At 40.1% G+C, this 25,489-nt stretch overlaps 1 protein-coding gene and 1 non-coding gene across 2 annotated transcripts in view; one reads left to right on the top strand and one right to left on the bottom strand.

Moving 5' to 3' along the window:
* The window catches only part of GREB1L (GREB1 like retinoic acid receptor coactivator), a 242,900-nt gene that overhangs the window by 141,958 nt on the left and 75,453 nt on the right, over positions 1 to 25,489 (bottom strand). The window contains exons 12-15 of the mRNA XM_058438566.1: positions 22,967 to 23,293; positions 21,649 to 21,777; positions 20,558 to 20,692; positions 18,238 to 18,435 (exon numbers count right to left, since the gene is read on the bottom strand). Of these exons, the coding sequence (XP_058294549.1) occupies positions 18,238 to 18,435; positions 20,558 to 20,692; positions 21,649 to 21,777; positions 22,967 to 23,293 (789 nt within the window). The remainder of the gene's footprint in view (positions 1 to 18,237; positions 18,436 to 20,557; positions 20,693 to 21,648; positions 21,778 to 22,966; positions 23,294 to 25,489) is intronic.
* Positions 22,046 to 22,149, top strand: LOC116470080 (small nucleolar RNA SNORD23). Its single transcript, XR_004248510.1, has one exon. It is a non-coding gene; the product is annotated as a small nucleolar RNA SNORD23 (small nucleolar RNA).

Below are 25,489 nucleotides of genomic sequence, written 5' to 3' on the forward strand. Positions count from 1 at the left end.
AAAAAAACCAATATAATGTTCAAAGATACCACGTTAGACTGTGAGCTTTTTATGGTAGTGTTTTACTCATTTTTATACAGTGACCATCTTGCATAGTATTTAGAGCACTGGCAGACCTCAATGAATGTCGGATTTATGTACCAACTTAATAAACTGAACTGACTTAGTCATGATTGCTATATTCTCAAAATGTTAGAAACTATGAAACTTTAATACTGTATCATTATCTCTGTCTATAATAAAATTACTTCTACACACATCTAAAGTAGTTCTAGGCACATAAAACTGTTGTTGAGATAATTGATTAAAAGAAGAAATCTTCCTTTAAATGAAGAGACTTTTATGAATTATATTGACTTAATTTTATCTGTCTTTTCTTTTAATATAAATGCAGCTCAATGAACAATTACATGCAATTAGCATCTAGAATCTGTAATACTAACAGGCCTAAATGGTATAACAGAAAAAAAAGTTTTACCATATGAAAAATTCTTTATACCAGAAAAGGCGGAAAGGTAATTTTGCTTTCAAACACTGTTCATTAGGAGCCTTTACTCACCGATTGTTTTCAATTCCCACCCAAATGTAGTCAAATTTTGTTGTGAATATTTCCAAAAGCAATCAATCAAACATTTAATTTGGCAGGTACTGTGATTTTTTTGAAAGTGGATTGTGGCCGGGTGTGGTGGCTCATGCCTGTAATCCCAGCACTTTGGGAAGCTAAGACAGGCAGATCACTTGAGGCCAGGAGTTCCAGACCAGCCTGGGCAACATAGTGAGACCTTATCTCTATAAAAAATACCAACATTAGCCGGGTGTGGTGGTGCACACCTGTAGTCCCAGCTACTCAGAAGGCTGAGGAGGAGAATCGCTTCAACCCAGGACGCTGAGGTTGCAGTGTGCCGAGATCACACCACTGCACTCCAGCCTGGGCAATACAGTGAGACTGTTAAAAAAAAAAAAAAAAGAAACAAAAGACAGGAAAAAACTCATTCAACCTTCGATAGCTATTGATTGATCATCTACTATGTGCCATGCCACTTACTGTGCTAGGTCTGGGGATACAGAGGGGAACAGGACTAAGATCTAAATCTCATGGAGTTTATGATGGAGAAGACAGAAAATTCTGATGAGTGCCATGATGGAGACGAGGTACTATGAGGTAGGTAGAGGAAGCTGGTAGAGGCATTAGAGAAAAGACCTACTTAACCTCTAAAGTGTCTGTTTCCTTATCTGTAAAATAGGGAGTGCAGTACCAGTTGCAAGTTAGTCTGTATTTCCTGTTTATCCTTAGGAAATAAGCAGCGTGAGTTAAGGCATCCTAAAAAGATCATAAATAATTCATAAAGAGGATAAAATATACTGTATTGATAATTAAGAGTTTGCTGCCTTTCAAAACAAATGAAATAAAGACTGATTGTGACTTTTTGGCTAAGGTCCAGTGTAAAGATGACTGTATATCATTGACAGGTCAAGTCCATACATTCCCTTACTGGAAAAACAAAGTTCAGAAATCTAAGAGGTTGTTTTCTTGGATATAACATGGTATATTAGTCCATAACTATACAGGGTGCTGGCTCTGTCCTCAGCAGGCACATCAGAGCTACTTGATTGTTTTATTTGTAGCTGGGCATTTTTAGTAGATCATCCCTACTTTTAAATTGTGTTATACACTTGCTTTTATTTTTAAGTTTGTTTTTTTCCTCATAATGAAAGTGATAGATACTTATTTTGGAAAAACTGGAAAGTATAGACATACATTTAAAAATAAAAATGTATCCATAATTCTTTAATTCACTGCTTCCATTTTTGTGCTTTCCTGTTTTTTTTTTCTATGCATATTGTGCAGCCTGACTCACATTTTGTAATTGTATATCCTGAGATATATATATATATATATATATATTTGGCTTATAACTACAAAGAAAGAAACAAAACAAGTAAGAACAAAACTATCATTGTTTACTAATAATATGTCTGTCTAGAAAACACAAAATAATCTATGGATGAATCAATAAGAATTTAGTTGGGCCGGGCGCGGTGGCTCACGCTTGTAATCCCAGCACTTTGGGAGGCCGAGGCGGGCGGATCACGAGGTCAGGAGATCGAGACCACAGTGAAACTCCGTCTCTACTAAAAATACAAAAAATTAGCCGGGCGTGGTGGCGGGCGCCTGTAGTCCCAGCTACTCGGAGAGGCTGAGGCAGGAGAATGGCGTGAACCCGGGATGCGGAGCTTGCAGTGAGCCGAGATCGCACCACTGCACTCCAGCCTGGGCGACAGAGCGAGACTCTGTCTCAAAAAAAAAAAAAAAAAAAAAAAAAAAAAAGAATTTAGTTGATAGATTCAAAATCAATTGACAAAGATCAGTTGCATTTCTGTACACAAGCAGTAGTTAGGAAGTATACTTTTAAAAAATTAACAGTAAGTTCAAAAAATATTATGTATCTAGGAATAAATCTTACAAAAGGTTTGTAAGATCTTTATGGAGAAAATGATGAAACTATTAATTACGTTAAAAATGACCTAAATAGGGGCCAGGCGCGGTGGCTCACGCTTGTAATCCCAGCACTTTGGGAGGCCGAGGCGGGCGGATCACGAGGTCAGGAGATCGAGACCATAGTGAAACCCCGTCTCTACTAAAAATACAAAAAAATTAGCCGGGCATGGTGGCGGGCGCCTGTAGTCCCAGCTACTTGGAGAGGCTGAGGCAGGAGAATGGCGTGAACCCGGGAGGCGGAGCTTGCAGTGAGCCGAGATCGGGCCACTGCACTCCAGCCTGGGTGACAGAGCAAGACTCCGTCTCAAAAAAAAAAAAAAAAAAAAAAAAAATGACCTAAATAGAGCTACATCATAAAATAAAGTTAAAATTAAATTTTCCTCAAACTTATCTAGAGATTCAATGTAATTCCAATAAAATTACCTTTTTTAAAAAATTTAAAGAGACAAGAGTCTTGTTCTGTCACCCATGCTGAGTGTAGTCGTGTGATCACATCTCACTGTGGCTTTGAGCTACTGGGCTCCAGCTATCCTCCTGCCACAGCGTCCTGAGTAGCTGGGCCTGCAGGCATGTGCTAGCACGCCTGGCTAAGATTTTTTTTTTTTTTTTTTATAGAGATGGGGGTCTCACTATGTTGCCCATGCTGGTCTCAAACCCCTGGCCTCAAGCAATCCTCCAGCTCTGGCCTCTCAAAGCACTGGGATTATAGGCATGATCCTGGCCCAACAGGTTTTTTTTTATTTTACTTGAAAAAATGTTTTTAAAATGTATATGGCCGAGCAAAGAACCAAAAAGAGTCAAGATAGTTCTGAAGTAGAAAACATGGGAGAGGTTTGTCTCACTGGAAATTAAGAATTTCTTTGTTAATAAGACAGTGGTTTGGGCACAGAGGTATGAGTTAGTAATTGTGTAATTACCAGAAAAAAAAGTCAAAGAAGTGAATATATTGTAGATAATGAGAACTAGGTTTCTTCCTGTCAGAGAAAGAAGTTACAAATAACTCATATTTTTAAACATAGATAGGTAGATATAGAAATAAAGAGGTATATGTGTGCATTCATGGGTTAATATACATACATATAATTTCCTAGCTCTGTCTGCTGAGTGGACTTAGGCACAATGACATCCTAGTATCAATGGGCACACTTAACGCCCACATTTTGATTTCTAAATGCCATTCTTCAATACAAGGAATCAGGTTTCTTGGAAAAAAGGTTAATCCCAGTGTTGAGGCAGAACAATAAAAAGTAACCCTCGAATGTCTTACGGTTTCAGAAAGTAAGAAAACAGTATGTGAAAATGGATGATAATATGTTAAAAAAAAAAACACAAGAGCCTGCCTGAAGGAGCCTCCAATGGCCAATGCTGGAAAATTTGAGCAAAATAATAATGATCACCACTATAGTGTTGGAAATAACCCATAGAATAAAATAAAAATGACCTGTATTTATAAATACATACATAAATGAGGAGGAACAGTTTTTCCTTACAGAATTTAATTAACAAACTCCTACTAGCAAATGTAGGGAAAAAATGACAGAAAATCATCAACTTGGAAATACTACAATAAATTGCAGGCAAGATCCACTAATGGATGCAAAAATTAGTGGTTGAAAGTTTGATGAAAACAGGATATGACCATTGCTCAAAATATTTCCACAAGATTTTAAATCACTTCCAAAGAAGAAACTAGTAACTTTACAATGCAGAAACTTGGCAGACGTACCTTAATCAAGTGATCAAGATTAACATCACCAATAATAAAACATCAACCTCATGTACTCCCTGACATGATGCAATGAGGACACGTATCACTTTTGTGGTTTTCTTGCCAAAAACTCAAAACCTCAATTTAATTGTGAGAAAACTCAAACATTTCCTACACAAAACAATTGATTAGTATTCACTTAAGGTCATGAAAAGCCAGGAAAGACTGAAGAAATGGTGATAGATTGGAAGAGATGAAGAGGACATAACTGAATGCAATGTGTGAACCTGGACCGGAACCTGGAACAGGAAAAACGACACGAAGAGAAAGATTGGTGAGATCTTTCATTAACAGTATCATTCTGGAATTGATTTCCTGCTCTGATAATTGTATTATAGTTAGGTAAGTTGTTAACTTTAAGGGAAATTGAGTGAAGAGTTTAGCGAACTCTATGATTTTTTTAACAGCTTTAGTGATTGATATAAGCATGTATTCACATATAATTTACCTATTTATAATGTATAATTCAATGGCTTTTAGTATATATTCATGGAGTTGGACAACAGTCACCACAATTTTAAAACATTTTCATCACCTCCTAAGGAAACTCCATACATTTAACCCCTCAATTCTTCCGTCAACACCCCCATCCCTAGGCAATCACAGTCTACTTTGTGTCTCTATAGACTGGCTTATTCTAGACATTTCATGCAAGTGGAATCGTACAAGATGCAATCTTGTGTGATTGGCTTCTTTCACTTAGAATAATGTTTTCAAGTTTCATCCATGTTGTAGTATGCATCAATACTTTATTTCTCTTTATTGTTAATATTACATTGTATGGATATACCGCATTTTATTTATCCACTCATCACTTGGTGGATATTTGGGTTTTTCTGCTTTTTTGCTGTTATGAATAATGTTGCTATGAACATTTGTGTACAGGTTTTTGCATGCACATATATTTTCACTTCTCTCTCATTTCATATCTTTTTTTTTTTTTTTTTGAGACAGAGTCTCACTCTGTCACCCAGGCTGGAGTGCAGTGGCATGATCTCGGCTCACTGCGAGCTCCACCTCCCAGGTTCATGCCATTGTCCTGCCTCAGCCTCCTGAGTAGCTGGGACTACAGGCGCGTGCCACCAAGCCCGGCTAATTTTTTTGCATTTTTAGTAGAGACAGGGTTTCACTGTGTTAGCCAGGATGCTCTCAATCTCCTGACCTTGTGATCTGCCCGCCTCGGCCTCCCAAAGTGCTGGGATTACAGGCGTGAGCCATGGCGCCCGGCTCATTTCATATCTTGGAGTGGAATTGCTGGATCATAGAGTAACTCTATATTTAATCATTTGGACAACGACTAGACTGTTTTCTAAAGTGGCTGTACCATTTTAAATTCCTAACAGCAGTGTCCGAGGTTCCAATTTCTCCACATATTCGACAATTCTTACTACTTCTCTTTTATGGGTCATCCTAGTGGGGTGTGTAGTAGTCTCTCCTTGTGGTTTTGATACGCGTTTCTCCAATGGTTAATGAGGAACATCTTTTCATGTGTTCATTGGCCATTCATGTATCTCCTTTGGACAGATGCCTATTCAGATCCTTCATCCATATCTTAATTAAACAATTTGTCTTTTTATTATTGAGTTGTAACAGGTCCTTGAATATTGTAGATATAGTCCTGTATCAGATAAATGATTTCCAAATAGTTTCTTCCATTCTGTGGCTTGTCTTTTCACTTTCTTGATGATGTCCTTTGAAGTACAAATATTTAGAATTTTGAGGATTGTCCAGTTTACGTATAAAAGTTTATGCTTTTGGTGTCATATATAAGAAATAATTATTAGTATTCCAAGGTCACAAACATTTATACCCATTTTCTTCTAAGAATTTTGTAATTGTAACTCTTATATTTAGGTCTTTGATCCATTTTGAGTTATTTTTTGTATGTGAGGTAGAAGTCAAACTTTATTCTTTTGCATGTGGACATTCAGTTGTCCCAGCATCATTCGTTGAAAAGACTATTCTTTCTCTGTTAAACTGTCTTGGCACCCTTGTCAAAATTGAATTGATTGTAAATGGGAGGTTTATTTCTGGAATCTCAATACCATCTTGTTTATCTATATGTTTATCATTTTGTCATCACCATACTGTCTTGAGTACAGTAGCTTATATAGTTTACTGTAGCTTAAAATGGGGAAGTGAGAGTCTTCCAACTTTATTCTTTTTCAATAATGTTCTGAGTATGCTGGGTCCTCAAATTTCCACATGAATTTTAGGATCAGCTTGTAAATTTCTGCAAAGAAGCCAGCTGGGATTTTGGTAGGGGATGCATTGAATCTGTAGACCAATTTGGGGGAATATGGTCATCTTAAAAATATTAATATACCTTTAATTTTATAAATATAAATGTCTTCATTTATTTAGGTCTTCTTTAATTTCGTTCAGCAATGCTTCATTATTTCAAAGCATAAGTTTTGCACTTCTTTTGTCAAATTCATTCCTATGTATTTTTTTGATATTCTTGTAATTAAAATTTTCTTAATTTCATTTTCAGATCCCTTGTACTATGTTTGCAACTTGTTTATGTCTAAAATTATTTTAAAATAAAAAAATTTTAAGGAGGTATGTGCATACCAAATATTTACTGAAGCACATACATTGCAGGTGGGAGTGTAAATATAATCACTTTGGAAAAAATTTAGCATTCTTTGTTAAAATTTAAAATGTTCATAACCTGTGCTCCAACAATTCTATTCCCAGAGAAACTCTTATATGTGTAAGAGCACTGTTTGAAGGAATCAAAAAACTAGAAACATTACAAATGTACATCAGTAGTAGAATTGTGCTTTTTAAAAGATATGTGATGTATTTTTACAAAAGAATACTAAAAATCAGTAAAATGAATGAATTACAGCTACAAACAACAGCAGGAAAAACGTCAGGGACGTAACATTAAGCATAAAAAATAAATCACAGGAGAATACGTAGAATGTATTTCTACTTAGGTTTAAAGTATATGAAATTAAGCACATATGGTTTAGAAGTTAAGGCATTATGGTAAAACTATAAATAAAAGCAAGGGAATGATAAACGCAAAATTCAGTGTAATGGTTACCTTTGAAAAGGGAGGGACATTAGCATCAAGGAGGCGCACTAGGGAGGAATAGTCTTCCGTGTTCCTTATTTTGGTGGGTAATGAGTACTCATTCCATTGTGATTTTTAAAATATCCCTTATAAATTTGATCTATTCAATAATTAAAACTTCTTAAAAAGGGGGAATGTAAATTACCTATCCATGTTTTAGAAACTATTTGAGGACAATAATAACTCTATGGCATTCCATCTGACAGATACATCATCAATGAAAAGCAACTATTTTAACTTCACATTCTATTTTGACCACTACAGAAATGGAAAGACTAGTGCAATAAATACCTGTGTTCTCTTCAATTAGATGAATCAGTTGTTAAAATATTTTGCTACATTTGCTTTTTCTTTGTTACTTTTTATTTATTGTTGTGTTTTTGCTAAATAATTCGGAAATAAGTAACATGTATCACAATACTTTACCCTTAAATCCTTCAACATGCCCTTCCTAAGAGCAAAGGCATTCTCCTATATAACTACAATATCATTATTACATCTACGGAACTGAACCAACATCAGTATAATATTCTTTAACACACAGCCCATATTCGAGTTTCAGTAATTGTCCCAGAGCTGTGTTTTAATTTTTTATATTTTACTCAAGTATCCAATTAAGAATTAAGCATGGGTTTTGGGGCTGGGGAGATTAGGTTTGTTAAAGGACACAAAATTTCAGTTAGACAGGAGGAAAAGTTCAGGGAATTGATTGTACAACATGGTAATTATAGTTAATAATAATATATTTTATACTTGAAAATTGCTAAGAGAGTAGATTTTAAATGTTCTTCACCACAAACAAATAATGAGTATGTGAGGTAATAGATATGTTCATTAGTTTGATTTAGCCATTCCATAATGTTTACTTAACATGTCATGTTCTATATCAAAAATATATACAATCTTTGTCCATTAAAAAAAAAATGAGTGAAGTATTATACTCGGTTGTCATGTCTCTTTATTCTCCATGTTTAAAATAACCAAACAGCCTCCCTGATTTTTCTTTTTAATCTTTCATGACGTTATTTTTTAAAATTCAAGCTAATTGTTTTGTAAGATGCCACACCATCTGGATCTGTCTGGAAGCTTCCTTGTGATCAGACTCAGGTTGAACAGTTTTGGCAATTATACCTCATAGGTGACATTGTGTGCTTTTCTGCACATAATGTCAGTTTGTCCCATAACTGGAGATGCCAAATTTTGATTACTTGGTTATGGCAGTGTCTACTGCCAGATCTCTCCATTGTAGAGATACCTTTCCCTCTTTGTTAGCTTTTAATCCATGGGATGATACTTTGAGACTTTGTGAATATTTGTTCCCTGATTTTTTTTTTTTTTTGAGATGGAGTCTCTCTCTGTCCCCAGGCTAGAGTGCAGTGGCGCGATCTCGGCTCACTGCAACCTCTGTCTGCCTCTTGGATTCAAGTGATTCTTCTGCCTCGGCCTCCTGAGTAGCTGGGATTGCAGGTATGTGCCACTACACCCAGCTAATTTTTGTATTTTTAGTAGAGATGGGGTTTCACCATATTGACCAGGATAGTCTCGATCTCTTGACCTCGTGATCTGCCCCCCTCGGCCTCTCAAAGTGCTGCGATTACAGGCGTGAGCCACCACGCCCAGCCCCCTAATGACATTTTATTCAACGACTTTAGTATCCATCTTTGTCAGAATCAATAATTACACACTGGTACGACAAAGTGGGGATTTTCTAATTCCATCATTTTTTCCTGCATTTATTAACTGGTACTCTTCTGTACAGAAGGCATTCCCCTAACCTCTCACTTCTCCTGCTCCTTTTATTTTTCAGTATTGCTCTGGACTCATGGGTTTTAAAAAATTTTTCAATAGGTTGCAATCCATTGCTATCATTCCTTGTGATGCTCAAAATTTCCAAATTTAGCCATAAATCCCCTCAAGCAGGCTGCTATGTCCTTTTGGCATGCTCCAATCAATCTTTGCACTTTCTCACTTTCTGGCACAACAAAATATTCCAGAAATGTTTCCACCTCAGAGCTGGGACAGTGGGGAATGGTGTTAAAAGCCCAAACCTAAATGCTCCATGTGCTCACAGATAGGAGTTTGAGACCAGCCTGAGCAACGTGGTGAGATCTTGTCTCTAAAAAAAATTAGCCAAGTGTGGTGGCATGTGCCTGTAGTTCCAAATACTTGGGAGGCTGAGGTGGGAGGATTACCTGAGCCTGGGAGTTCGAGGCTGGAATGGGGCATGATCATGCCACCGCACTCCAACCTGGGCAACAGAGTGAGACCCTGTCTTTAAGTGGACAGGAGGATTTTTCTTTTTTCAAATTATGACTTCACCCTTTTATCACCAATTTAAACCTAAAATGAATATTTCTTATTTTCCCATTTCACATTTGAAGTTCCCATCTTTCATTTGAGAACCCTGGTTTTCAACATTAAACTATTGCCGGGCGCGGTGGCTCACGCCTGTAATCCCAGCACTTTGGGAGGCCGAGGCGGGCGGATCACGAGGTCAGGAGATCAAGACCATCCTGGCTATCACGGTGAAACCCCATCTCTATTAAAAACACAAAAAATTAGCCAGGCGCAGTGGCACACGCCTGTAGTCCCAGCTACTCAGGAGGCTGAGGCAGGAGAATGGCGTGAACCCAGGAGGCGGAGCTTGCAGTGAGCCAAGATTGTGCCACTGCACTCCAGCCTGGGCGACAGAGTGAGACTCCGTCTCAAAAAACAAACAAACAAACAAACAAACAAAAACATTAAACTATTTACCTATCTGCTCTCTCCTATGATATACACAAAATAGTTTTAAAATTATCAGTAATACTCCCAATAACAAACATTCTAATTCAAATTCAAGATTTATTTCCAATCTTTTCCCCATAGGATATGTCACATTAACAACATACAGTAATAAAACTGTTAAAAAATTACTTGAATTAATTCTTTTTGCTGTGTGGTTAATGTCATCAATGTGATATGCAGTTAGGTGACAGAGCAAGACTCCACCTCAAAAACAAAAACAAAACAAAACAAAACAAAAAGAGCAAATAAACTTTTTCATTAGCTTCTGACTTAGCTTTCATGCTTTGTTTTTCAAAAATAAGCAGAGGCAAGGAATCTGAAAATGTCAGAAGTGCTGAGCAATGGCCAGTCTAAGAAATGTCACTTTTATTCTGTTTCCTTACTAACTTAATTTATCACAGTTCTATGGAATTAAACAAGTTTATTTTTCAAATGAATCATAAGCAAATTGTCACATCTTTCCAACTCCACAATAGAACATGGATATCAGCAGGGCGCACCTGCGGCACTGATGGTGGTACTAAGAGATCCAGGGCTGTGTCTAACTAAATACTCAATCTTAATTTTGACATGAGTGGGAATGTAGGAACACCAGTAACTCTTCTTCCTTCCTGACATTTTGCAACTCATTGAGTTCTAGAACAGAGCCAGTGGTGGTTGGGAGTCACCGTGTTCCCTAAAGGTTTAGATTAATAATAACCTTTCAGGGAACACATTAACTAATGTCTCTTACTCTTGGCCAAAGTAGATTTCTGGAACGTGGGCTTTAATGACTAAATTTGTTTTTACCAGAGGGCTACCAAATCTTAAATATTATTTCTGTGTTTGCCTTTCAAAATAGATTTGAACTTAAAATTCAAGAAAATGTTGAATATTTGTTCAGCAAATATTCATGCATAGTAAAATATTCATTTTACTTTCTGGCCGAAGAGAAAGATCATTAATAAACATGCAACTACAACACACAGTGTGTTGAGTGCCAAGGCTGGAGAACTGCAGTGTGTGCGTGAGCACCACGCACACACACACAGTGGGAGAAAAGCTGTGAAGGAGTGTGCCCTGGCAGCCAGAGGAACCAGAAGGAATCTAACGAAAGGAATGGAGGGCTCCAGTGTTGCCAAAAGCTCAGATAAGGACCGAAAAGGTCATTGGTGATACTGGCATGAGGGTGGGTGGGAGCCAGTTTGCCAGGTGTTGGGGAGTGACTGTGAGATGGAGGTGAGGATGGACAGCCCTCTTGGTTTGGCAGTTGGTAGGAGGAGGGGAGCTGGAGGGCCAGGTAGGATTAACAGAGTCTTGTTTTATCTTTGAGAGAGTGGGGCAGGTTGACACTGATGGAATGAGACCCCAGAGAGAAAAAAGTCGAAGCAATGAGAGAGAAGAAAAGCAATAGCGTGAGGTTCCTCAAAGGTGGAAACTGTATCTGGGGTGAGGTGTGTGGGTCAGGCTGAAACAGAGCAGGGCAGCTCCTCCACTGATCAGAAGGGAAGGGGACAGGTGTATACACAGGTTTCTAGATTCCCAGGCAGGAAGTTGTTGTTGTTTTTTTTTTCTTTTTCTTTTTTTTTTTGAGATGGAGTCCCACTCTGTCACCCAGGCTGGAGTGCAGTGGTGCGATCTCAGCTCACTGCAACCTCCATCTCCTGGGTTCAACTGATTCTAGTGCCTCAGCCTCCCAAGTAGCTAGGATTACAGGTACGCACCCCCACACCCAGCTAATTTTTGTATTTTTAGTAGAGACAGGGTTTCACTATGTTGGCCTGGCTAGTCTCGAACTCCTGACCTCAGGTGATCCCCCTGATTCAGCCTCCCAAAGTGCTGGGATTATAGGCATGAGCCATCACGCCTGGCCTAGAGGCAAGTTTTTATTTGAAGTTTTTGTTTGTTTTTTTTCTTTGGGTGGAGTATCATGATCATTTGCTAAGAGAGAAGGATGAGGGATGAAGTCTGGGGTTTGAGAAGTGAAATGGAGTCCATGATAGCCACTGTGGAGAATGGGAGAGAGAACCAACTAAAGAACCAAAAAAGGGCTAAGCACAGTGGCTCACGCCTGTAATCCCAGCACTTTGAGAGGCCGAGACGGGTGGATCACCTGAGGTTAGGAGTTCGAGACCAGCCTGGCCAACATAATAAAACCCCATCTCCACTAGAAATATAAAAATTAGGCTGGGAGCGGTGGCTCACACCTGTAATTCCAGCACTTTGGGAGGCCAAGGTGGGTGGATCACCTGAGGTCAGGAGTTTGAGACCAGCGTGACCAACATAGTGAAACACCGTCTATACAAAAAAATTAGCCGAGTGTGGTGGCGCATGCCTGTAATCCCAGCTACTCAGGAGACTGAGGCAGGAGAATCGCTTGAACCTGGGAGGCAGAGGTTGCAGTGAGCCAAGTCTGCGCCATTGCACTCCAACCTGGGCAACAAAAGCGAAACTGTCTCAAAAATAAACAACAAAAAAAATTATCCAGGCGTGGTAGCACATGCCTGTAATCCCAGCTACTCGGGAGGCTGAGGCAGAAGAATCGCTTGAACCTGGGAGGTGGAGGTTGCAGTGAGCTGAGATCGTGCCATTATACTCTAGCCTGGGCTACAAGAGCGAAACTCCATCTCAAACAAAAACAAAAACAAAAACAAAACAAGAATTTAGTACGACATCAACTGCAAAGGTTTACTTTTCCCCACACAGTGAGAACATGTTAAATATGCCGCAAAGGAGAGTGTGGCCTGAAATTGGGAACATCTGAATGGGTGATTCCAGGATTAGGTAGGGTCCAGGGTATGATGAGGGGGGCGGTGGTTGTGGCTGTAGTGAAGCGGGGGGTAAATGTGCCTGAGGGTGAGAATGGAAGGTACTGAGAGCTGGGTACTGGCTGGGCCATCCGCCCAAAAAAATGTCTTTTTTTTAAATTAATTTTGTTTTGTTTTTATTTATTGTTATCTTACAGAAGAAAGCTCTGCCACAAGAAAATCTGTTTTTAGAAACTGAGAATGCCGGCCATGCGCGGTGGCTCACTCCTGTAATACCAGCACTTTGGGAGGCCGAGGTGGGCAGATCCCCTTGAGGTCAGGAGTTCAAGACCAGCCTGGCCAACATGGTGAAACCCTGTCTCTACTAAAAGTACAAAAATTAGCTGGGCATGGTGGTGGGCGCCTGTAATCCAAGCTACTCGGAAGGCTGGGGCAGGAGAATCACTTGAACTCGAAGGGCAGAGGTTGCAGTGAGCCGAGATTGTGCCACTGCACTCCAGCCCAGGCCACAAGAGTGAAACTGTCTCAAAAAAAAAAAAAAAGAAAAGAAAAGAAAAAGAAAGAAAAAGAGAAAAGAAAGTGGGAATGCCTTCCTCTCTCTCTTCACTTCCCCCACAATGTCTATTGCTTCCTTAAAACTGCCTTATGTCCATTTGAATAGAGTAATCTATATATCAGCAGACAAATACGTCTCTCTGGCTTTTTTTATAATCATGCATGTGTTAAAGTATCAGATTTGTGTCATTCCCCTGACAGGATAACACTTCCTTGCCTGGATACCTCCAGACCCACTCCCATTTGCTGGGGCTCCCACCAACACCATTGTACAAACAGGGAGGTGAAAAACGGACGGTCACTTCCTGTACGTCTCTCTCCCACCTTGAACTGAAATGGGTTTGCATTTGGATTGTACCAGTATGCTAGTATTCTCATTCACAGAATATGGGGTCCTCCGAATTAGAAGAATTATGCTACAACTTCAGATTTCTAAAAAAATGACACTAAAACAAAAGGATTTCCTATAGTATAAACATGCTCCTTCTCCACTGATCACTCCAGCAGTTACAAGCCTACGTTAGGCAAACTTAAAAGATGTTAAATCCACTTCATTTCTTTTTTTTTAACCTTCAAATTCTTTCTATGATATTTTGTTTTGTTTTCCTTTTTCCTCCTCCCTCCCCTCTTTGCTTCATTTCTTCATCAGAATGTGAGCTGAGGTTTCAAATGCTTCACTGTAGTGCTGGATCTGCAACAACGTGATGGCTTCTATTTTCATCCTTTTACTTTCAGCCATGCAGGCACTGCCAAGGATGTGCCCTTTCTGCATACTCTGGCAGCTCTTCCCTGCCTGGGTGCTTTTCCTGGCAGGCTCTGCTGGAATGCTTTCTTTAGTAAAGGAGGCAAATGGAACCAGGACACAGAGACCTTGGACACTGTTTCTCCTTCTGCCTATCTCTTCTCCTTCTAGCCCTCCATTGAAACATTAATTGAGCACCTGCTGGTGCCGGGCCTAAGAGAGGCATGAAACGAGGTACTAGGCATGCAACAATAAAAAAAAAAAAACTGTCCTTGGGCCGGGCGCGGTGGCTCACACCTGTAATCTCAGCACTTTGGGAGGCCGAGACGGGCGGATCACCTGAGGTCGGAAGTTCGAGACGGGCCTGACCAACATGGAGAAACACCGTCTCTACTAAAAATACAAAAAAATTAGCTGGGCATGGTGGTGCATGCCTGTAATCCCAGCTACTCTGGAGGCTGAGGCAGGAGAATCGCTTGAACCCGGGAGGTGGAGGTTGTGGTGAGCCAAGATCGCACCACTGCACTCCAGCCTGGGCAACAAGAGCAAAACTCGGTCTCAAAAAAAAAAAAAAAACTGTCCTTGCTCTCAAGGTACTACCCTCTGTGACCTCAGGCAAACTAGGCTCTTCTCAATTTACATGACGACATATGAGGAAACTAAGTCAGATGATTTCTTAAAAACTTTCTGTTTTAATAGCTATGATTTTAAAGAGTTATTTTAATGGATAATCTCCTGCTATTTATTCTACCCGGAACAATTTCTCCATACATTTTAACATGCTTTTAGTCCTCTCTCTTCTATCAATTGGTATGTGTTCCAAGAATATGAAGGTATTTAAATATCAAAATAAATACTTTTTTTGTAATTATGATGTGACTATACATTCATTAAGAATGATGCTCACAAAAGATGTTCATGACATGGAAAAAGGTACACACTGTAATGCCAAGTGAAAAAAAACAGAGGCAGGGAAGAGAGGTGGAACACTAGGTATTAAGTTATTTGTTAATGCCAACATTTTAACAGTGGTTACCCTTGAATGGTAGGATTATAAATGTTTAAATGTTCATACTTTATTTTTTTAAAGTAAGGCATACCATAATCATGTTTTTATAACAAAATAAAGGTATGTTTAAATATACAGAAGTGATTGTTTTTGCAGCAAAAATTTCAGTATGTATGCCAAAGCCAGATGTGAATAATTCTAAAAATATGCTTTGCTTTGAGTGTGCCAAATCTGTCTATTACATTGATTTTTTTTCTGGATTCTAAGCTTATATAATTGGTCAAATTCTGGTACCTTTTCGAGAGGTGATAATCTTAAAATACTTTAGAAAAATCTGAGGGCATTGAGAAGAGAAAGAAAAAAACCTGTACAATTTATTCATCTGTCAAAAATGCAAGGCTTTATTTAGGAGCTTGCATTTATTAGGAAAGGTGAAAGTGCAGGTCACTGAGAGGTTATTTCAGGAAAAGGCTCTGCAGATGATTTCGTCACTTCAAACAGGTGTCATGATGTGTTTGCTCAAGCACAATTTGGGATATCAGATCACAAACTCGGGGAGGCCACAAATGCCAACTGGTACAAGTAAAATACCTAAAAGACAAGGCCCTTCCTCCATGTTATGAAAGGAAAAAAATCCATACGAAATAACAAAAAATCTGGCTACTGCTTGGTGTGACTGACACCCACCCACTCCCCATGCTGGAGAAGGGGCAGGAAAAATAAATGCAGAAAGAAGCCAGTAGCTGAGAGAGAGAACTCACTTTGGTTTTTGGGAGAGCTGTGAGAAAAGGCATTTGACCTTTTCCAGCTCATCACCTACAGGTCGATATTTCCAACAAGTCATTTTGTAACTTGTCATTCCAAAACTGAGAGGCTAAAAAGAAGACTGCACTGTCACCAGACACTTGGGCCTCCAGAAGATGTGGACAAAACTTCACATGTCAGTCACAGCCACCAAGAGGGGTTAAAGAGATAGAAACAGGGAAAAATGTACTGTCAGTCAGCTCATTTGGCCTCTGGAACAAGAGGCCTTTTTAAAAAACTTTTAATTTTAAATTTTGTGGGTACACAGTAGGAGTATATATTTATGGAGTATATGAGAAAATTTGATACACGCATGGAATGTGTAATAATCACATCAGGGTAAATGGGGTATCCATCCCCTGAAGCATTTATCCTTCGTGTTACAAACAACCCAATTACAATACTCTTTTAGTTACTTTTAAAAGTACAGTCAAGGAAGATTTCTTATTGAGCCATACTACTCAAAGTGTGGTCTTCTGACATTGGCATCCCTAGAAGCTTGTTAGAAATGCAGAATCCGGGCTGGGTATGGTGGCTCATGCCTGTAATCCCAGCACTTTTGGAGGCTGAGGCTGGTGGATCACTTGTCAGGAGTTCAAGACCAGCCTGGCCAATATAGTGAAACCCTGTCTCTACTAAAAATACAAAAATTGGCTGGGAGCGGTGGTGCACACCTGCAACCCCAGCTACTTGGAAGAGGCTGAGGCAGGAGAATTGCTTGAACCCAGGAGGTGGAGGTTGCAGTGAGCCAGGACTGTACCACTGCACTCCTGCCTGGGCAACAGGGTGAGACTATGTCTCACAAAAAAAAAAAAAAAAAAAAAAAGCAAATGCAGAATCTGGAGCACAACCCAGACCCACTGAAGTGGAATCTGCATTTTAGCAAGGTCCCCAGGTGATCTTTATGTAGGATAAAATTTGAGAGGCACAGTATGACAGGTATGAACATATAAACCACATTTTAAGCACTTCTGGATTTTTCTGCTTCCTGTTTTTAAATATATTGAAAGTAAAATTCTTTGTTTTTTTTTTTTTGTTTGTTTGTTTTGTTTTTTTTTTGGGAGAGGGTCTCACTCTGTCAGACTGGATTGCAGTGGCTCGGTTCACCACAGCCTCCACCTCCCGGGTTCAAGTGATTCTCCTGCCTCAGCCCCCCAAGTAGCTGGGATAACAGGCATGCGCCACTACCACCCGGCTAATTTTTGTATTTTTAGTAGAGACGAGGTTTCACCATGTTGTCCAGGCTGGTCTTGAACTCCTGACCTCAAATGATCCACCTGCCTCGGCCTCCCAAAGTGCTGGGATTACAGGCGCGAGCCACCGACCCCGGCCAAAAGTAAAATTCTTTACTGTGGCAAAAACAGTCATCTTCCAGATCTAAAATCTGCTTGCGGGGTGTGTGTGTGTGTGTGTGTGTGTGTGTGTGTGTGTGTGTGTGTGTGGTGTGTGTGTGTGTGTGTGTGTGTGTGTGTGTGTGTGTGTGTGTGTGTGTTCCTCAGCTGAGCTAATCAGAAGCAACCTGACATTTATAATTTCCTTTTCAAACCTAGTTTACAAAGGCAAGTATTTTACAGCTGTTCCAAGTTTCTAAATTCCTTATAACTTCTTGTAATTCTAATCAAATTTTATTTTTGAAAAGGGATATTATTTACCACAGACTTGTAACATTTTTTTTTTAGACTTGTAAAATTTTTGCTCTCTACCTTTTCACGTTTTCTGGGAAAAACATTTTTTCTTTATACTTAAAGTTATTAGGAATAACGCTACCTTTTTTTCTTAAAGAACGTCATTGCTGACATGGGGGATGGTATTCTGGTTTCCAGGTTGCAGACGTGCTGGTAATGTGCTAAATGGCCAAGAATCCACCTATGCAAATGACGCCTGCATGTGGGAGGAGTTCAGGTGGCACAGATGCCATCAACTCATACAGGGCCATCCTTGCCTTGAGAAAATTTCTCTTCATCAATAAATGACCAGATTCTAGTCCCACACATTACATCATGAACTTAACGATATCTGGCAAACATGCACAACAATTTACCCTTGACCTTGAGGGAAAAAGGACAGAGTACTTTGAGGGAAAACTTCAGATAAACCCAAAATAACAAAGTGCTTTTATGATTTTTATTACTGAAGAAGGTTTTACGCATCCTATAAACGTTTGGATTAAGCAAAAGAAAGAGACAGAGGGGATCTGAAGCTGGATCTAGGTGGGCTCCTCTTTGAAAGTTCACTCTTACCTGATTGTCGAATCCGTTGAAGAGTTTGCTGAACCAACACCTCCGATCTGGGGACAATGATGATGAAGTCTACTTTGCTGAAGTGACCGAGGTCCAGGCTCTGGCTGCCACTGTCCGCTATAGCACACACCTGGGATAAGAGTTTTCTGGCAACTGTTAGCTGCGGTTGATAAATTTGGAAGGTTTCGTTATCTAAATCTAAAATTTAAAAAGAAGTCATAAGAACAAGGTTAATTTACTTCCATAATGGCCACTGTGAATCTCTATGAGGACACATAGCACACAGATGGTAATGTAATGCACTCTCACTACGAATTCTCACCTGCTATTTGCACTCTCTATTGAGTTTTAATAGATTTGCCTATTTTCCCTGAAACGTGGATGAAAGGATGTGCTCAGGAGTGGACGTTGCAGTTTTGCAAATGTATTATTTAAAAATTGATTGATTATCTCACAAATGCCTAATTCAACACCCCTATCCCAACCCAGAAGTGGAGGAGACAGACTACAGTCTCGCAGCTGGAGCCAAGACTCATCCCTGGAAAGGGGAGTATTTCCAGTTTTCTTTAGAAATATCAGCACAGGCCCCTGCTCCAGCCCCCACCCAGTTCAAGGAAAGAGGGGATGCCATAATGATCATGATGCTGAGTTCCCCTGAGCTTTTCTGGAAGGCACTATAGTAAATATTTCCTCTTTAGCAAGTCAGTTGCAACATGGTCGGAAATTCCCTCCCCAGCGACTACATAACGTGGGTCATGGAGACACAACCTTCACCTTTCTTCCCACTCGACTCCACTTTGCCAGTGCTGTGACCTGGCAGGTCTAGGTGGTTGTGGCCAGCTCCAGTGCTGATGCCTGGACAATCTGAAGACAGCTGACTCATGACATAGCCATCTGGCCACTCAGCAGGTGACGTATTACAAAAATATTTCCCAGATACTCTAAGCAGGTCAGTAGCTTTTTATTGCAAATATAATCAAGCAATCGATCCTTCTTACACGTGCATGCACATCCACACCCACAATGAAAGAAGTTTACTCAGCTAAACACGCGAGCAGGCAACATCCAATGCTTCTTTAAAGCGCTGGTTATTATCAGGAACACATGTGGCAGTTTAACTGCAACAGGGCCTAATTAACCTGTGCTAATTAATGTTTTCTAAAATCAAATGCAGCCGAGGCAAAGACAGCCATCAACATAACCCAGTTACCATGGACACTGACAGCAAGTGGAGATTTAGATGGACGGTCTCCCTAGTAGTTGAGAGAATCCACTGGAGAAGCCCAAATAGTCTTCATACCACAGACTACTAATCAAAATATATCTGTCTTTTAATACAGTTAGGCTGTTGTTTCAAAAACGTCTTTAAACAAGGTTTTTAAACAGGGAACCAAGAATGTACTCGGGAATCTGTAAGTCCTCTCAGAATGTTTAAATTCTAAATGTGTTAACAATTCAAAACAGTTAATATAAACACATTTTAGATCATCTGGATGATCACTTTATTACCAAATACCATTGAGAAGTCAAAACATTTTACTGCCTGTATTTGCATTTGTTTTTACAACAGAGCTGACTGCCAAGCCATGCTACTTTTATTACCTGAGACAATCCTAATATATAAATGATACATTCCTATCAAGTGGGGGCCAAGTGGCTGTCAGCAGCAGCTTATGTGGGTCTGTCTCCCATCTATCCTTTCTCCTGTTCTTTTTTCTGTCCCGTCCTATGTCATTCCTGTCAATCAGTGAATTGGGGAAGGAATCTGAACCCAAAAGAATCCAGTCTTAACGATCAGACTCCTCATCTCTGACACTCCCACTTTGAGCCCCTGAAGCTTGTTGTAGGGCAGATGACATGTTGGTAGCGCTGCTCTATCTGCCAAGAAAGCCTCACTATCCCTGAGATAATGTGTGTTTTACAAGTCAGAGAGTAAGTGAAGGAGCAGAAGCTGGGGGCCCTGCACTGCCTGTAGTCTGACTCTTTCAGACAGTTTTTTGAAGTCCTCTGGGCACAGCTGGTGGAGCTAAGGAAAATGAGCCAATGTCCTGGAATCTTTCAGAGAAAAAAGAGAGAGTGCTTAAGATAAAGTCTTTGACTTTGATTTTCATTCCAGAAGACTTTTACTAGGAACAAGGCCTTTGATCCAGGCCACATGGGAAAGCATTTTTAATTTGAACCAGGTTTATCATGTAGACAATCAGGAAAAGGCTGTTGTGGTCTGTGACATGAAGAATCCTCAAAACCCTTAGAATGACTTAGTTTTTACACTGTCTGTCCCAAGGACTGACTTCCTCCTCTTGGTCTGAGATGACATTACCCAGGTTTTGTGTGGGAATCATAGCAGCAGCCTCCTGGGGTGACACACATTCATTAAGGTCTCCATCGAAAGGGGTAACCACACTGTCTCCTCTTCTTTGTTGCATTTTTTCCAGCAGCTTGTCTAGGTCATCGCCTATTACAAAATAAAGTAGAGATAAGAAGGTTACAAGGAAGGATATGTTTGTTTCATTTTTATTAACTGCCCAAGTTGGGCAGTTAGGCTGTTCTCAGTAGATTTGTTGGTCAGCCAGCAATTCATATCAGCATTTACACTTGGCCATCTTTATAGTATACTGGTGTCTCTATAGCAAGAACTACTCTCATTGATATAGTGCTTATCATTTACACGCTTTCACATGTTGTATCTCTCTTGACCTCCCTAATACTCAAAAGCAGGCAGAATAGGATTAGAAAACTGAGTTCCAACCTGGGCGCAGTGGCTCATGCCTGTAATCCCAGCACTTTGGAAGGCCAAGGCACAGGAGGATTGCTTGAGGCCAGGAGCTGCAGTCCAGTCTGGGCAACAAAGGGAGACCCAGTCTCTACAAAAAATTAAAAAATTAGCCAGGCATGGTGGCACATGCCTGTAGTCCAAGCTGCTTGGGAGGCTGAGGTGGGAGGATCGCTTGAGCCCGTGAAGGGGGGTGGTGTCAAGCAGTGAGCTATGATCACGCTACTGCACTCCAGCCTGGGCGATACAGTGAGACACTGTATAAAAAAAAAAAAAAAAGGAAGGAAGGAAAGGAGGATGGGAGGGAAGGAGGAAGGAAAGAAAGGGGAGGAAGGAAAGAAAGGGAAGGAAGGAACAAACGAACAAACCGAGTTCCAGGGAGAGAGAAACTCGCCCAAGGTCACTCAACAAGGTTGTGGCTGAGCTGAGACTTTTGAATCCAGTACCAGTGTGCCTTCCTCTAGACCCCCTTACTGCTTCCTGTGGTGTTAGTGACAAAATACTTAGGATAAACCATTTCAAATGAAAGATCAGCTGGCAAGCTTGAGCTCCACACTCATCTTGACAGGCTAAGATTTAAATTCAGAAAATCATACAACTAGGGGCTGGCAGTGTTGCCAAATCTTACAACCACTCACCTAATGATGTGGTTTTGAAATGTGATGCCAGGAAACTGACCTTTCCTGTGATAAGCTCATAACTAATTTCTTTCAAAAACTCACTTGTGGTGAGCATGCTCTCTGCCAGAGCTCGGGACTGGTGCTGACCTGCAGGAGGAAGGGAGAAGAGAAGGCTCATCAACAGAACAAATGTTGCTGGAACATTACTTATAATGGCAACAATTGGAAACAATCAAAGGATGTCACTATAGGGACTTGGGTTAAGAAAATTATGACACATCAAAAGGTGTGGACAATTATACAGCATTTGAAATATCAATTCTGACTCCAGACAGAAACAGAAATGTTTATAATACAGATGATCAAGGAAAAAAATGATGTACCTTATGTTTGTAACTGAAAATATGCACATTTGTGTTTAATGACTAAGGAAGGTCCCTGTCCCCCCCAGGGGCTGTGAGCAACACCATGGCTGCCCTAGGGCTGGCCAATTGGGCAGATGCCCAGGGGCTGAGAACATGGGGAAAAAACAGACTAGCGAAGAGTATGAAAAACCTTATAAAAATTGTGCTTGCATGGTTATAATGAATTTGCCTTAAAAATATAAACATGTTTTTTACAAATAAAAATGAAAAAATATTAATGTATCATACTGATGAAGCTTTCTGGAAATACATGTAGCATAGAAAAATGGGCAGACAGGTTTTGTCAAAGTGAGGGGGCTTTCTTAGCTTCTTTGCTCAGAAGAGGTGAGAGCCATTCAGTACAGAGAGGAGAGAAGCAAAATGTAGTCCAAATGGCTACCCAGGAGGGTGCCTGATCGAAAATCTGCACAGTGCAAAACAAACAAACAAAAATCCCCTCCCACCCCCCAATTTTGTAGTGTACCAACTTTCTGAATCTTTTCTTTAGAGACTACGTTACAATATTAAATAGGCTGTTCAGTGAGCAGGGGAATATATGAGCTACTTTTCTGGCAAATTCGATTAACTAGCTTAGGCCACCTGTGGCACTGGCTTTATCACATGCTAGAGTAGTAACATTTCCAAAATCTTTAAAGGACAGCAGTTACATGAGACGGGGGTATCTGTTACTAGGGAGAGCTTTGAAATAATGCTCCCACAACCAGCTGACAGGGGCACCAGCCAAACTGAGGGCCACACAAAACCTGATCTGAGAAGGAAAGGGAAAGTTAAAATTAGGAGGATGAGCCCAAGCTCCAGCACTTAATCAGAAGTTGATTATGTGGATGCCTGAAACACATAATACACATTTTCAAATGGACAAACGGTCGAATGAATTGATTAAACAAACAAAAAACAAAAAAATTACTCACCTAACACCACCACACAAAATTCATTTCCTCTGATTTTCGATGCACAAATTGCCACCACATAATCTGGCAGCCTTTGATACTGTCTCATTTCACTGAGAGTCCTTAAGGTCTCTGAAATGCCTTCCGCCAAAGAGTTCTGGGTCACAATCACATGAACCAAGTCTTGAGATACGCTGGCAATTAATCTAGCAAGCCAGGGGAGTTGTCCTGGTGACACAGGGACACACTGAGCACCTATCTGCAGGGCTCTTTCTCTCAGAGTAAATTCTTGCATAGCTTTCAGCATAATTTGCTCAAATTCTTCCCTGAGAGGTACCTGATCAGGACCTATATAGAAGAGAATTACAGCTGGAATTTAAAGAATCACAGGTAGGAGAGAGACACACACCCACATGCTATCCTGCAGTCCTTCTCAGCCCATCATATATACTCCAACTAGAAAATAACCTCTTTTTCTTGGAGTGGTCACAAGTATAGAGTCCCGACTAATCATTCCCTGTTGTGAAATTATTTTTCTTTCTGCCTCAATTTTTGTAAAAAAAAAATCAGGCTTCTGTTTTTCTGTATTCCTGATCTCTTTAAAAGAGGAGGTACCAAGATAAACCATTAATTCCATTGTATGCCCTCGGAGCTGGTCCTTGCACATGGCGTATTTCTTGAACTATTAAGCTTGGCATTATGGAAATTGTTAATGACTAATGAAAAAAGAAGCCAACCTACTGGCATATAACCAATTTTAAGTTTCATTCAGTTCTCATTTTATTCATAGGCATTTTGGAAAACATTTTAATGTGTTGCTTCTAAGTCTAATTTTGAGAATACTGTGCAGGAAATGAAGTTTAATTATTTTTCACTCCCAAGTTATATTGGAGGCAGCCTCACATTTTTCCCAGATAGAGAACGCTTTCATGATCTAGTTATTCCCCAGCATTCTGGATTGTTAAATATGCCATTTGGCCCTCTTCTCCAACCAGTTGGGGCAAAACTTATACTGCTGACCTGTGGCCCCTGGAATCAGGGGGATTTTGTTTCTTATTCTCTTTAGAAACTCAACCAGTCTTCAGAACAAAATAAGCAAGTCAATGTTTGGTATCCAAGTGACACAAATGAACTAAGATTTCAACATTTAGTTTAAATTGAAAGCAGTGAGAGTACAGTCACTCCCTCTATTCAATCAATCTTTTGCTGTGTGAACCCAATATTTGAAACTCAGGCTCCCATAAACCAGCTCAGACACCTCAGTGTCTGTGATCTGAGACCAAGCAACAGCCCCAGAACCCACGGCTAAAAGCCCCTTATGGAAGAACAAAGGGGTGATGGGCTGGACTTCTGCATGAGAAGGAGGCATCACAAGTGAGTCAGACCCACTCCTTCCTCTAATAGGGATCTAAGTGGTTTCTCTGGCCCTTCCCATCTTTTCTGGGAAAGTAAGGAAATGAGGTGTTTAGTAATGCTTTTCAGATACGGAAAATTAAATAAAATCTTATATATTATAAAAACATCAATTTTAATTGGAGAAAACAGTTTTTCCAGGATTGGGTGGAGGCCAGGGAGAGGTAGGAGAGTAGAATTCTCATAAACAGATTTTTCTCCTCTATACATGGAAACAGGGCAAGAAGATGGTAATGTATACATTATGTCTGTGCTTCTTCTATGCTGCTGCTGCTGCCTTTTTTTTTGTTTTGTTTTTTGAGACAGTTTCCCTTTGTCACCCAGGCTGGAGTGCAGTGGCGCGATCTCAGCTCACTGCAACCTCCACCTCCTGGGCTCAAGCAATTCTCCTGTCTCAGCCTCCGGAGTATCTGGGATTATAGGCATGCATCAACATGCCTGGCTAATTTTTGTATTTTTGATAGAGATGGGGTTTCACCATGTTGGCCAGACTGCTCTCAAACTGCTGACCTCAAGTATCCACCCTACTCAGCCTCCCAAAGTGTTGGGATTACAGGTGTGAGCCACCGTGCCTGGCCTCTACTGTCCTTCTCAAAAAACTTGAGGGATGCTCTTTTAAAAAAATCACCTAGGAGCCACCAAGATGTCTGATCTTCATTCAGCTTTATCAAATTGGCATTATGGTTAATTGTCACTAGGTACACACTTTTCAGTGAGCTCAAAGTGGATAGAAGGCAGTGATCTATTTAAAGCTTTCCTCCATCAGAACATGACAGCTGAAAAGCAGGTGGCCCTGGCTGTCTCCAATTCCCTACTGTCTTTCATTAACAACCTGAAAGCTCAGGGGCCTGGTTAATAGTCCATAAGACTCACTCCAGGACTAAGTAACATATTCTATCAGGAAGCACAATTAATTCAAAGTACAAAGGCATCCTGGGAAAATGAAATTACTAAACATTTTCACAACATCCCTTGTTGCCTTAAAGCTCGCTTTTATAGAGTTTTGACTGATGTACCATTAGGAATCAAGAAGTGGGGGAAAAGGTATTAAAGTTTAAATGAGGTAAGAGACTTCTTCGAGTAAAATGTCTTGCTTCCAAAAATCAACTATCACTTTTTCATCCTCAGCCT

The sequence above is a fragment of the Hylobates moloch genome, unplaced genomic scaffold (assembly GCF_009828535.3).
Source record: "Hylobates moloch isolate HMO894 unplaced genomic scaffold, HMol_V3 SCAFFOLD_5, whole genome shotgun sequence".
Lineage (NCBI taxonomy): Eukaryota > Metazoa > Chordata > Mammalia > Primates > Hylobatidae > Hylobates > Hylobates moloch.